Below are 13,625 nucleotides of genomic sequence, written 5' to 3'. Positions count from 1 at the left end.
AACTGCTGCAGAGCCATCCTACTTTATGTGAGATACCCAAGCTTCAAGCAGCACGGAGGAGAGCCAAAGCCTCACACCTAACAATGTTAATCTCTATGTTGCATTTTATAAAATTTCATAATTGTATATGAGAATGTTTTATTGCAGTGGTCTCCTAATCAGTCTCTCTGCTTCCAGACTCCTTTACCCAAGTCTATGCTCTTAACCATGGTCAGAGGGATCTTTTTTTTTGTATATACACACAAATAAATATATACATATATATTTGTGTGTGTATGTGGTTACATATGTATGCATATGTCATATGTGTGTGCATGCTTTTAGGGGCCAGAGGTCAATGTCCAGTGGCTTTGTCGACCAATTTCCACCTTATTTTTAAATCATGGTCTCTTAGTGAACTTAGAGTTCTCATTACCAGACTGATTAGCCAGGGATCTCCATGGATCCTCCTGTCTCTGCCTCCTTAGCCTGGGGATATAGGTGCCTACTGGTGTACCTGGACTTTACATGGGTGCTGGAGATATGAACTCATGCTTAGATGTGGCAAGCACTTATCTCCCTACTCCCTCAGAGTGCTTTTCCTAACCGCTTTCCTGCCTGAAGTCCTCTTTCTGAACCCACAGGAAGGAGGTAAAACTCCTTAAGATGATGCAAAAGGACCTCATCATCTGACTAGATGCCTCTTTAGACCCACGCCCACCCCTGCCATATACGTCACATGCACATAGAACCAGAGCTATCCACAGTTCCCCTAGCATCCTATTAGTCTTGATTCTCAGACACTAAGTGTGCCCGTCCCTCAATCAGCACCCCAGTCACTCTGCTCCCTGAATGTTCTTTGTTCCCCAGACACTGAGTGTACCCGTCCCTCAATCAGCACCCCCATCACTCTGCTCCCTGTATGTTCTTTGACAGTGCATATCCATCTTCTGCCATGTTTCCCACCTCAGATTCTAATTTACTAGTTCAGGTTATTTTTTTGGTCAGGTTGCAAGCTTCCTGAGTTAGAAAACTGAATAGTTCATCTTTGGGGTCCTGGGTTGGGCTCTGAGAAGTCTCTCAGTGTGTCTTTGTAGGGTGGGTGAATAGATGTTGGATGAATGATAGATGAGAGACTTTTTTACAAGAGAAATATAAGAGCCGTCAGAATAGATGATTAAAAAGTCTGTGTTCTAGGGAAGAAGTCAAGTGTCTGCCCCACAAAAGCCCAGATATTTGAGGAGGGAATGAAGCTGTGGCCTCAGCCAGGCAGTGTCTAAGTCAAGAACAGGGAACTTGGGCATGACATAGTTACCTGCTCTGTGACTCATTTCCTGTTTCCTTCTGGATAAAATGCCCCTGGGGAGACAAACAGCCAGAAGCTCCTGCACTCGAGGTGGAGATGAAGGAGAAGGAGGTCCCCGATGCACACTTCACCGTGGACAAGCAGAACATCTCCCTCTGGCCTCAAGGCAAGTGCCAGCGACTGCTGCACGCCCAGTTGGTGCTTATACCAGTCACCACTCTTCAGTGATCCTCTACAACCCTCTGTGTCTCCTTCCAGAGCCTTCTCCCAAGTCGGATCTGTCTCAAGTCCTGAGGAAAACTCTCAACCTCCGCGTGGCCTTCATCTGTCTGTCACTGGTGCTGGTCGCCTCGATTGTGTTTCAAGCTGTCTTCTGTAAGTCACCTGGTCCCTGGAGACCCAAATGTTTTTTTTCTATTTTCCTTGGTGTTTTCAGTGTATGATGTTTCTGGAAGTTTCCTGATGCTTCTGGAAGCTGACCTGCTGCTCCTCCTATCCCCGAGTTCTTGGATTTTTGACTGGCATTAGGAAATGTCTTCTCATACTCTTCAGGCTTGAGGAAAGAGTCACCAATCTTTTTATGTCTGCCTTTGACTCCCTTAGCATCCTGTCACTCACAACTCCAATGCCCTTGGATTCAAAGCCTTGTGGGCAACTCTAACAGTGAGAGTGATGTCTCCTGACCCTACTAGGGACCAATTCTCCCCTGAGCAGAGAGAGAACTTGGCCAAGCCAGCAAATCTCCCAGATGATCTCCTCACTCTCTTGTATGTCCATACCTGGAGCCTTCTTATTCCTCTTCTAGAAGCTTCTTGGTTTCTACTGTGATCACACCCTTCTCCCTTCTGACACATCTTTAGAAAGTATAGGGAAGGAATATCTTCTCTTTTCATGGCCTATATGTGTGGTCTCAGATTCTTGGCCACACCCTTCCAGGTCCCTAACATGGACCTTGACCATATCCTGGACTCCTCTTCTCTTCTCTTCTCTTCTCTTCTCTTCTCTTCTCTTCTCTTCTCTTCTCTTCTCTTCTCTTCTCTTCTCTTCTCTTCTCTCTTCTCGCCCATTTCTCTCTCTCTCTCTCTCTCTCTCTCTCTCTCTCTCTCTCTCTCTCTCTCCCTCTATCTGTCTCTCATAGCCCTGGCTTTCTTGGAACTCAGTAGATCAGGCCTGATCTACTGAGATCTGCCTGTCTCTGCTGGAATTAAAGTTGTGTGATACCATGCCTGGCTGTTCCTGGCTTCTAGCAATGCCTTTTTTTTTTATAGGATTCTTTTTGGAAAAATCTCACGTTTTATTTTATTTTGTTTTATGTATGCAAGTGTTTTGCTTGCATGCATGTTTACTGCATGCCTAGAATACTTTGCTTGCTTGCTTGTACACCACAAGCCCTGGTGTCCAAAGATAGAAGAGGGCATTGGGTCCCCCTGGAACGGAGGTTATAGATGGTTATGAGCTGCCACATTGTTCTGGGGAGTAAAGCAGGGTTTTCTGCAAGAAACAGCTTCCTGTGGAGCTGTTTTCAGTCCCACGGGAGTTTTGATAGTTATTGGTTAGTTTTTGCTCACATGCCTGTGATCTTGGTAGAGTATGGAAGATGGGGCCAGGGAAGGGCAGAAATAGCTTTAATGCCCTTCCCATGTGTCCTGGAGTCTGCATGAATATGCCCCTGCCCATGGCCATAGAGCAGCTTGTGAACAGACAAGGGAGGAGTGTGCTGCCCTAGCTGGTGGTCGTGTCTTTAACAGGAGATGGCTAGGGACTAACTCATAGGCTCAGAGGGGGCTCGGTGATGGAGTGATGAGGGGGTGACTAAGAGCGTCCCTTTACCGAGTTCACTCTGACCACACTAAGACATTTCAGGGCTGGGCTCTCCCTCTGCTTGTTCACGAGGCACCTTGGTCTCTTCCCTGCCTGTGCCAACCAGCGTTCCTGACACACAGTGGCACATGGTGTACACATGTGTATGCTAGTGAACGAGTGGAGGGTAGGTGGCAGCTCCTTGGACGTCCTGGTCCTTTGGGATCTTGGTCCTGCAGTTTTCCCTTCCTTGGGACAGCACCCTACCTCTGTGGCTAAAACCCCTCAGCTGACCTCCTGACTTTCTCAAATCCAGACCCCAGGATGATGGGCAAAATCTTGGAAGTGAAGAGTGATGCCCAGATGTTGAGAGGTCGTGTGGACAACGTCAGCACCCTGCGTTCTGATCTCGAGAAGGACAGAGGCCGTGTGGAGGAGGCTGAAGTTCAGATGCAGATGCTGAACACCAGCCTCACCCGGGTGCGTTCTCAGATCCTGACTTTGAGGAACAACATGGAGGTATTCGGAGCCCAGATCACTATGTTAACAGGAAGCTGGGAGGAGGTTGGCAACCTCAATGCCAAAATCCCAGAGCTGCAAAGAGATCTGGATAAAGCCAGTGCCTTGAATGCAAAGGTCCGAGGACTGCAAAACAGCCTGGAGAATGTCAATAAGTTGCTCCAAAAACAGAGTAAGTAAACGAGAAGATCATCCTGCAGGCAGAACAGTGGCCACAAAACCCTACCTGTCTCAAACAGGCAGCAGGCTGGCTTGTGGGTGGGCAGGAGAAAGGGAAGTGGGTGGACTGGAAAGTTAACAAGGAAGATGTCCTCGTTAGGGCTTACTAAGGCTGTCCATGGCAACTCCTATAAAAAAAACATTTAACTGAGGGTGTCTCACAATTTCAGAGGTCCAGTCCATTATCATCATGATGGGGACCATGGCAGCATGTAGGTAGACATGCTGGAGCAACTTAGAGACCAACATCTTGATAGGCGGGCAGCAGGAAGTCACTTGACTGTCACACTCAGAGAAGCTTGAGGAGAAGCTTCTCAAGCCTGTCCTCACAGTGACACACTTCCTGTTAATAGTGCCACTCCCTTTGGGGGCATTTTATTTCCAGCCACCACATAAAGTCTATTGGTCTGAGAGGACTTGGGGCAGTGAGGAGAGAAAACACCAGGCCTAACTTGGGTCTCTACACTAAGGTGCAGAGTATAGAAGCATTTGGGGGTATCCTGGCGTTCTGTATGGTCTGGAAAATATATGTATTTTGGGTTTTGAGTGAGTGAGTTTATTTTTAAAAAATATTTATTTATTTATTTATCTATTATGTATACAATATTCTGTCTGTGTGTATGCCTGAAGGCCAGAAGAGGGCACCAGACCTCATTATAGATGGTTGTGAGCCACCATGTGGTTGCTGGGAATTGAACTCAGGACCTTTGGAAAAGCAGGCAATGCTCTTAACCTCTGAGCCATCTCTCCAGCCCCGAGTGAGTGAGTTTAAAAGTATATAATGAACTAAAAATAAAAGAATGAATGACAAATGATATATGGATAGATAATTGATAGGCAGATAGACTGATATATAAGTGATAGCAAAACATAAAATTGGACACTCAAAACATTCAGCAGAAATCACCTGGGGAAGCTTTGCTGAAGCCGTCTGCTGGAGTTTCTGTTAGAGGGTCCCTCAGGAGCAGAGGGTCCCCGAGGAGCAGAGGGTCCCTGGGAGCAGAGGGTCTCCAAGGAGCAGAGGGTCCCCGAGGAGCAGAGGGTCCCCGAGGAGCAGAGGGTCCCCGAGGAGCAGAGGGTCCCCGAGGAGCAGAGGGTCCCTGGGAGCAGAGGGTCTCCAAGGAGCAGAGGGTCCCTGGGAGCAGAGGGTCCCCGAGAAGTAGAGGGCCCCTGGGAGCAGATGGTCCCCAAGGAGCAGAGGGTCCCCGAGAAGTAGAGGGTCCCTGGGAGCAGATGGTCCCCAAGGTGCAGAGGGTCCCCGAGAAGTAGAGGGTCCCCGAGAAGTAGAGGGTCCCTGGGAGCAGAGGGTCCCCAAGGAGCAGAGGGTCCCCGAGGATAAGGCTTTCAAGAAAAGGAACAAATTGCAGCTGGAAGGTGACACCATCCAATCCAGAGCTACAGCGTCCAGCAGAAACATGCTGGGGAAGTCGAAGCAGTCAGCTGGAGTTCCAAGTTGAACTTTCTCTCCTTAGATGGCACTTTGAGACAATCATATTTGGATTTGAAATCGGGAGGAGTGAGCATACCCTGTCCAGGACCAGCTTCTCGTTGAGCTCACATAGTGATATTTTATTAATAGAATATGTTACACATGGCCTGTATCTTGACCTTTACCATGAAGTTCATTACTGTGAGCCAGGTCCTAGGACCTCTGTGTTCCTCTAATATTCTCCCCTCCCTGCCACTGTACCTTTTCTGGCTTCAGGTGGTCTGTCCACAAATCTCAGACCTTTAGGGTTCCAATAGAATCCTTTAGGTGTCCCCAAACCCCAACTCCAGGAACCCAAGGACTCTTAGATCTGGATCCATTCACTGCTGTCCCCAGGATCTCACTGAACAAACATCCCCAGTCAGGATGCAGTGGAACCAGGAGCATGGCAGTTACCTCAGGCCCTGTTTCCAGGTGACATTCTGGAGATGGTGTCCCGAGGCTGGAAGTACTTCAGGGGGAACTTCTATTACTTTTCACACACCGTAAAGACCTGGTACAGCGCGGAGCAGTTCTGCATTTCTAAAGATGCTCATCTGACCTCAGTGACCTCAGAATCAGAGCAAGTGAGTACAGTCATCACTGACTCTGTGAACAGCATGCCAGAAAGGCTGGGCAGGAGTTTGCTGCAGTAACAGAATTCCTCTACTATCCATGAACTAACAATGAAGGCTTATTTTTTTTCTGTGCATGTGTACATCTCTCTCTCTCTCTCTCTCTCTCTCTCTCTCTCTCTCTCTGCGTGTGTGTGTGTGTGTGTGTGTGTGTGTGTGTGTGTGTGTGTGTTGGGGGGTATATGAATGTGTGTATGTGCAAGAGCATGCATCCGTGCATGTGTGGAGGACATCAAATGTACTGTTCTATCACTGTCTCATTCCCTGAACACTGACTGGTAGCTAGCCAAGTAAGTCCCAACAATCCTCTGCCTCTACCTTCCACAGGGCTGGAGTTGTATGGATGCCGGGGATTTGAACTCAGAAACTCATGCTTGTGTAGCAAGTTCTCCTACCCACTGGGTCATCTAGCTTCCAAAGATCCTGATCCAAAGGTTTATTTCTCTTGAATATTACACATCTCGCAGGGGACAGAAGAGGTTCTGTTCATTGTGGGTAACAAAGTCCTAAACCAAGAGGCTTTATTTCAACATACACCCACAGTTTCTGAAGCAGCAAGGAGACACTGCCAGCTTCATTGGCTGTTAAAGCTCCTGCCCTCAATTAACATGTCATTTCTACTTACATGTCCCCAGCAAGAGCCAATCACACAATCCTGCTAGCTTCAAGGAGGACAGCAAGGGGGCACTCTTTCCACATGCTAGAACATAGAAATATTTGTGAACAGCATTAATGATACCCCGGCACCCAGGAAGCCTCCTTCCTGGTGGCAGAGTGTAGACTGGGCTCATTGATCTGGGAGGTGGAGAAGTGAAGCAGATGAGGGCCCAGATCTGTACTAGCTGATGTCACTATCTGCCACCAACCTTGTCCTGGAGCCTTGGGGAGATGGCTTTCTTCCCTAGGCATTACCTTAGTGAATTGATGAAATCGTGCTTGCCCTGGAGGGTAAAGGAGGGAAGGAGGCACAACACACCTTCCAGGGGCCGGCACAATTTTGGTCTCCTGTAATTTAGGTATTTCCACTCAGGCCTTTCCCTTGATGTCCCTTGTCTGTAGTTTAGCTGATTTTCCATCTTTCCAATCCTTCTTTCCTTCCGTTCTGTTATTCATTTGTTTTTAAGACAGGATCTCAGTATGTAACTCAGGATGGCCTTGAATTCTCAATCTTCTGCAGACGCCAAAGTGCTGGGATCACAGGCCTCCGCTGCCACGCCCGGCAGGTTGCGTCCCCCTGTTCTCCAGCACCTCACTTAAAAGCACAAGCTCCAAGTTTGTTAGCTGATAAGCAACAGGCAGTTAGGATGTGGAAGTGGGCTCTGAGCTCCAGGCCTGGGCATGGAGGCACTGAGGGAGGATGCTGTACCTGTGAGTCTACAAGTCTCATGGGGCATCATCGTTAAGTTCAGGGGCCGCCGCTGTGCACAGGTAAGGAGTAGCCAACAGGTAGGTACCAAAAGGTGTGGCAGTGGCTGGGCCTTCGCTCACTTCCTCTGTGCTCCCCACAGGAGTTTCTCTACAAGACGGCAGATGGCCTTCCATTCTGGATTGGTCTCACCAAGGCAGGGACTAATGGGGATTGGTTCTGGGTGGATGAGACCCCATTCAGCATGGAGCAAAGCAAAAGGTGAGTGGTCAGCTGTAGCCTCCTTCCCAGCCTGGCTTACTGTGGGGTGAGTTCCTGTGAACACAGTGGCAGCCCTGGAGGGGACATCCAGCTAAATGCTGCTGCTGCTCATTGGGTGGTACCTGGGGCCGCGTGTCCCATGCGGCTGGGCAGCAAGACCTTCTGCCCTGCTGGGGTGAGGGTCTGACCTTACAGGCCTGTGCAGTAAGGGGGTGTGAGGGCCCTGAGAGGAGCGGGGTGGGGGCACAGCAAGAGGCTTAGAGTTCAAGGTCTACTCATCTTCTTAGGTTCTCACCAGGGACGAAAACTGATCAACACTGCATTGAAACTCAATTTTGGGATTGAATTAACTCATCAAAATTATTTATTTATTTATTTATTTATTTATTTATTTTCTTGTGTGTGTACATGATGCATATATGAGAACCTGGGGCACATGTGTGTAGAGGTCAGAGGACGACTTGTCTGAGTCTGTTCTTTCCTGGCATACGGGTCCTGGGGATTAGACTCAGGCCATCTGGTTTGGTTGCAGGTGCCCTAACCCACAGAGCTATCTTTCTAGCCTCTAAAATAGCTAATTTTAAAGGCAGCATTTCAGGTATCCCAGGTTGGCTCAGGACTTGCTATAGAGCCTAGGATGACCTTGAACTTCTGGTCCTCCTGCCTCATCCTCCTGAGTGCTGGGATACAGGCGGTGGTATCCCAGGCCATGGCTCTGAGGCAGAGCTTCCTGCTGGCTAGGCAAGCATTCTGACAGGGGCATAAAGTGTCTTTGTTTTCTCCCTTGATAGGTTCTGGATTCCGGGCGAACCCAACAATACAGGGAACAATGAACACTGTGCCAATATCAGGGTGCCCTTCCCGCAAGCCTGGAATGATGCGTCCTGTGATAGTAAGCTCCCTTTCGTCTGCAAGCGGCCCCACATCTAGACAATCCCACGACAGGCCTGGCCCCGCGCTCAGCATTTGTGTTGCAGCAGTGACCCAGATTGAAGCCATGTCGCTCTCTCTGACACTCCAAGACTGCTCTGTGCCTTAGCGTTTGTTGCTTGAATATTGTCCCAAACACATCCCGGGGTCCATCTGGGTTGGCTGAAATTCTCTGCCCTGGAGGGACTGCAAGGGGGTTGAGTTTAATGGGCAAAACCATGCAGAGGATGTAGAAGTCCCCACTGCCCAGGTGAGGCAGGTGAGTACCTGTCACCTGCAGATCATTTTGTCTGTGTTTGCCTGACCCTTCTCAGAAGCCTTGGATGACCACATGAAAGCTACATTCGCATGTGACCAGTGCTGGAGGAGACAGGCATGTTTAGCTCAGTTTCAATACTTTATAATTTATACATGCATTAGAACAGCACCTGGTACTATCAAAATGTGTAACTATTTCATGTTTTCATGTATCCATTGCAAATACATTTAAAGACATTTTTTTTTCACACGTATGTGTGGGTGATCCCAGAGTTCAGAAGAGGGTGTCGAATCCCCTGTAGCTGGAGTTACAACTGTTTATGAACAACCTGATATGGGTGCTGACATCCAAACTCTGGCCTTCTGATAGAGTAGCAAGTGCCCTTAACTGATGAGCCATCTCTTTAGTCCTGTAAATTTAAATTATAAAAAGAGGTGAAAAATATAAAAACATATGTCAGAATGCTGGAGGTGTGGCTCAGGGGATAGAGTGCTCCTCTGGCACTGGTGACTCTGAGTCTGACCAGCAGGACCACACAAACAGGTGTGGTCATGCACCCCTGTGATCCCAGCAGCGAGGAGGTGGAAGGAGGAGGATCAGAAGTTCAAGGTCATCCTCAACTACATAGTTACATTTGAGGCCAGCCTGCTATGCAAGATCCTGTTTTGGGAGAGGGGACAATTTGCTTCAGGATACTAAGCAATTCTTCCCGTATTTCTATGAGACTCTCTCTAGTTGTCTGTTTAGGAGCACTGACGGGGCCTCTGGCTGTTTTCCATGGGAATAGCTGTTCTTAGCCACCCTGTCCCCACCAGGTTCCATCACCTCCTTATCCACATTCTTTGAGGTCGGAATCCCCAGTTCTCAGAGTGAGATAACTCAGTGCAGGCTGGGGCTGGCAGGTCCTCTGCCTTCATTTGAGCTGCTTGGTTCAGCTCCCCCTCCTCCTGCCCCCAGGCCATCACAGGCCCAGTACTCCCCCACCACAGCAGCCTGGGTCTCCCACCTCTCCTCTACATGGGGTTCCCTCTCTTACTAAGCCCTGTGCAGACAAAGTTCTCTTCTACTCTAAACATCTCTTGGCTCAAAGCTTCCTTGGAGTGCCTGTTTCCATTCCCAGGGCCACTGTGACCCTAAAGAACATGCAACTTGGGGTACATTCAGTTAGAGGGCAGAAAGAATAGGGGCTTTTGTTTGAACATAGTCCCTTCCTGGAGTTCCTTGGTAGTCAGCCTTCTGTTCGTTAGCTCTGTTCCCAGGGGAACCTTGTTTAGGTACTCATTCTTCACAGAGGCTGGGTTTCCAGATCCAAGCTGGACTATAACCTGGAGACTAAGGCCTGAAAACAAGGGATCACCAGCAGGGGGCAGCAGAGAGAGTGCAGGCGGTGTGAGCTGGCCTCCGTGGAGAGTTCCCAGGAGAGGCATGGTCTTCTTACATGGGCAGTCATTATGGTACTGGGGAGTGAGAAGGAGAGCAGGCTTGTTGTTGCTTTCTGTTGTTTTGTTTGTTTGTTTTTTTTTTGTTTTGACACGGGCTTTCTATGGGGTCCTGCTTGACCTTTTGAGTGCTGGAACAAAAAGCGTCACCACACCAGGATATAGGCTTGTGTATAGTGTCAAGACATCTTAGATCCTCCCAAGGCCCCAAAGACCTCAGCTTGAGGTTCCTTGCTTTTACCAGTAGTCCCCACATTCTGAAGGTTCCCCTTCTGGCTAGCGTACCCCCACCATGGGACCAACTGCCTTCCATTCCGTTTTCAATGTGATAGCTAAAGAAACTCCATTTTTGTGCTTGGCATCCATCTGGGTACCTAACAGCCATTTTGTCACTGACACAAACTCCTGGAAGTTAAGTTTCCTGCAACCTCGACTCCTTGACCTCCACCCAGAAGTGTATGTCCATGATGTGACTGTCTGCTTGTTATGATATGACTAACTGCTAAATTTTGGCTTCTGTAACCTGCTTAGTCAGACATTCAAGGGCTGTTTTTAAGGTCATCTTGATCACTTAATCTTGGCCAAGCAGAACAGCTCTTGTGGTTTTTGCCTTTAAAAGCCCTTCTTCATCTGCCTCTGGGTGGCGTGGCTCTGATTTGGGTTAGAGACTGCAGGCCTGCTAGCAATTTTAATAAATTTGGCTAATTACAATCTGAATTGAGTCTGGTGGCCTTTCTCCAGTAGTCTCAAGCTCCACAACATCTGGAGGCCCCAGAAAGATCCTGGGAGAACACAGATTCAGGACCCGGGGTCCAGGATAGGTTCTAGTGGGGGCAAGTCTGGGGTGGATGTGGAGGCTCCAGGAAGCCTGAGACCATGACTGACACAAATTAAAGAATCACTAGTTAGGGAGGTCAGGTCCTTAATGGGGTCAAGTAACACAACTTAGAAGCCCCTGGAGTGAGCAGTCCTGGTTGGGGGCAAGCACATTTGTGAACTTGGAAGACTGGGGCTGCCCCAGCCTGTGACCCCTGCAAATTTGCAAAATAGAATCAAAACAAAAGAATTTCTAGCTTAAAACAGGACTGATCATGAGTTTTTCTAGATGTCTGGACATTTGGGGACTCAGAGGGGAGATGAGAAGTGACCATAGACCCGGTCTCCAGACTCAGAGTATGAGATATGCTTCTGGTGTACTTCTAAGTTTTCTTGTAGGAACTGAGCACAGCCAAGTTGCCATCGAATTGCATGCTGATTGCAGAACTTGAGGGAGCTCTGCAAGGCAGACTACAGAGCTAAGATGTGACCTAGACAGCTCCTCACTCTCTGTGAACTAGAATGGCCCCCTTTTGATGTGGGATGGCCAGATGAGGGCCATTTGACCTTCGAAGTGCCAAGGAAGCCTCGCACATAGTCACAGGAACCCAGGCTACCTGGACAGTCCTCTCACATTGACGGCTTCTCTTCCTCCTTTTCAATCCCCTCCTTGGCAGAAAGGTCATAAACTTTAAACAAGGCTCCTTAGCTTTAGTCACCAAGTCAGAGTTGGAGTCAGAGTAAAACAGTCAACGAAATGCCTGGACACTCTGTGGTGGTCCTGGAAGGAGGAAGAGGAGGAAGAGGAGGAGGAGGAGGAGGAGGAAGAGGAGGAGGAGGAGGAATAAGATGAGGAGAAGGAGGAGGAGGAAGAAGAGGCAGTGGCAGCAGAGATTCTCTCACCTTACAGTCCCCTCATCCAGCCAGTCCAGAACCTGACTGTCTGTAGGGGATGATGCATGTGCAGTCCCATGAATCTATCCTCACCCATACTTACTTCCACACCCCAGGAGAGAACCGGCTTATGCTCCAGTCCAGCTGAGCCTGACCCCTGCTGCTCTCTCTCCTAGAGAAGCACCCTTAATGGGCACCCATCCTTGCCAGAGTAAGGGACTGATGGGGAGCAGAGGCCCAGACCTTTTTTTTTCTAGTTTATGTCCTTTTTGGACCACTGATTTGTGTAACTGGAGACTCAGAACACTCCCTTCTCTGAGAAGCCTCATGTTATCATCAGCCTCTTGGAAACGGTTTTCTCTACCCATCAACTCACCTCGGCTGATGGTCAGAAGTTTCTCGGTACCCTTTTGACTGCATAGGTGAAGAATTGAATAATGACTGGAGCTAGCAAGGCTACAAAGGGTCCTAAGGTGAGCGGGGTAGATGCCAAAAGAAGAGCTGAGGAAATATTGTCTTCCACTCTGCCAAACTGGAATCCCGACACTGATCAATGTAAGGGAGCACTAGACACCTATTGCTGGGGCCTCCTGAACAGGATGAGAGCAGCAGTTAGAAACCAACTAATCTTAATGGTGTCTGAGGTAACTCAGGGAAATCAGGAATCTCCTGTTGGATTCCTGGATCATCTTCAAGAGATTTATTGGGTATTTACCCGCATTGATCTGACTGCTGCAGAAAACCTTCAGGCCGTCTATATTGGTCTTGTCATCCAGTTGACCCCAGATACACTTAGAAAGTTACAGAGACTTGAAGAAGTCAAGGGAGTGAATAGGTCAGAGTTGGTAGAAATAACTCAAATGACTTTTAACAATGGGGATCTAGGTGAGAAGAAAGACAAGAATGTGACTAGAATATTGGTGGCCATTGTCTTAGTTAGGGTTTCTATTGCTGTGATGGGACACCATTACAAAATTCAAGTTGGGGAGAAACTTATTAGGCTTACACTTCAGCATGGCTGTTCATTATTGTAAGATGTCAGGACAGGAACTAAAAGAGGGCAGGATCCTGGAGGCAGGAGCTGATGTAGAGGCCTTGAAGGGGAGATGCTTGCTGGCTTGCTTCCCCCCTGGTTGCTTAACCTATTTTCTTATAGAATCCAAGACCACCTGCCCAGGGATGGCACCACCCATCGTGGGCTGGGCTCTCCCTCAGTGAATATTAAATGAGAAAATTCTTTTTAGCTAGATATAGAAGGATACTGCTCTTTTGTTTCCCAGTTATCCAGACCTGAATAATCACACAGAAACTATATTAATTACAACACTGTTTGGCCTACTAGCTCAGGCTTCTTCATGGACAGCTCTTATATCTCAAAATAACCCATTTCTATTATTTCTGTGTATTGCCTTACCAAGTAAGGTTCCAGCGACTGTCTCCTTTGGCAGTTACATGACAGCTCCTTGACTCCTCTTACTCTCTTTCTATATCTCTATTCAGATTTCCTGCCTGGCTTTACTCTGCTAGGCCATTGGCCCAAACAGCTTTATTCATTAACCAATAAAAGCAACATATATACAGAACTTCCCATATCAGATGGATCATGGAGGTATTTTCTCAACTGAGGCTCTTTCCTCTGTGATGACTTCTTTTGTGTTGACTCACAAAACCAGCCAGGTCAGCCAAGTTCAGAAAAGAGACGAATAGAGTCCAAAAGTACACCAGGTGACCAAA

At 48.2% G+C, this 13,625-nt stretch overlaps 1 protein-coding gene across 1 annotated transcript; it reads left to right on the top strand.

Annotated features, from left to right (window-relative positions):
• The first annotated feature begins 1,328 nt into the window (after nt 1–1,328).
• Nucleotides 1,329–10,898, top strand: Cd207 (CD207 molecule). Its single transcript, XM_048416376.3, has 6 exons — nt 1,329–1,451; nt 1,544–1,660; nt 3,402–3,776; nt 5,727–5,878; nt 7,435–7,553; nt 8,345–10,898. Exons 1-6 carry the CDS (start codon nt 1,382–1,384, stop codon nt 8,481–8,483), a joined length of 972 nt encoding a protein of 323 aa, XP_048272333.3. The 5' UTR covers nt 1,329–1,381; the 3' UTR covers nt 8,484–10,898.
• Nucleotides 10,899–13,625: the final 2,727 nt, after the last annotated feature.

The sequence above is a fragment of the Myodes glareolus genome, chromosome 6, assembly GCF_982192425.1.
Source record: "Myodes glareolus chromosome 6, mMyoGla1.1, whole genome shotgun sequence".
Taxonomy (NCBI): domain Eukaryota; kingdom Metazoa; phylum Chordata; class Mammalia; order Rodentia; family Cricetidae; genus Myodes; species Myodes glareolus.
This window is presented reverse-complemented; position numbering and strand designations above follow the sequence as displayed.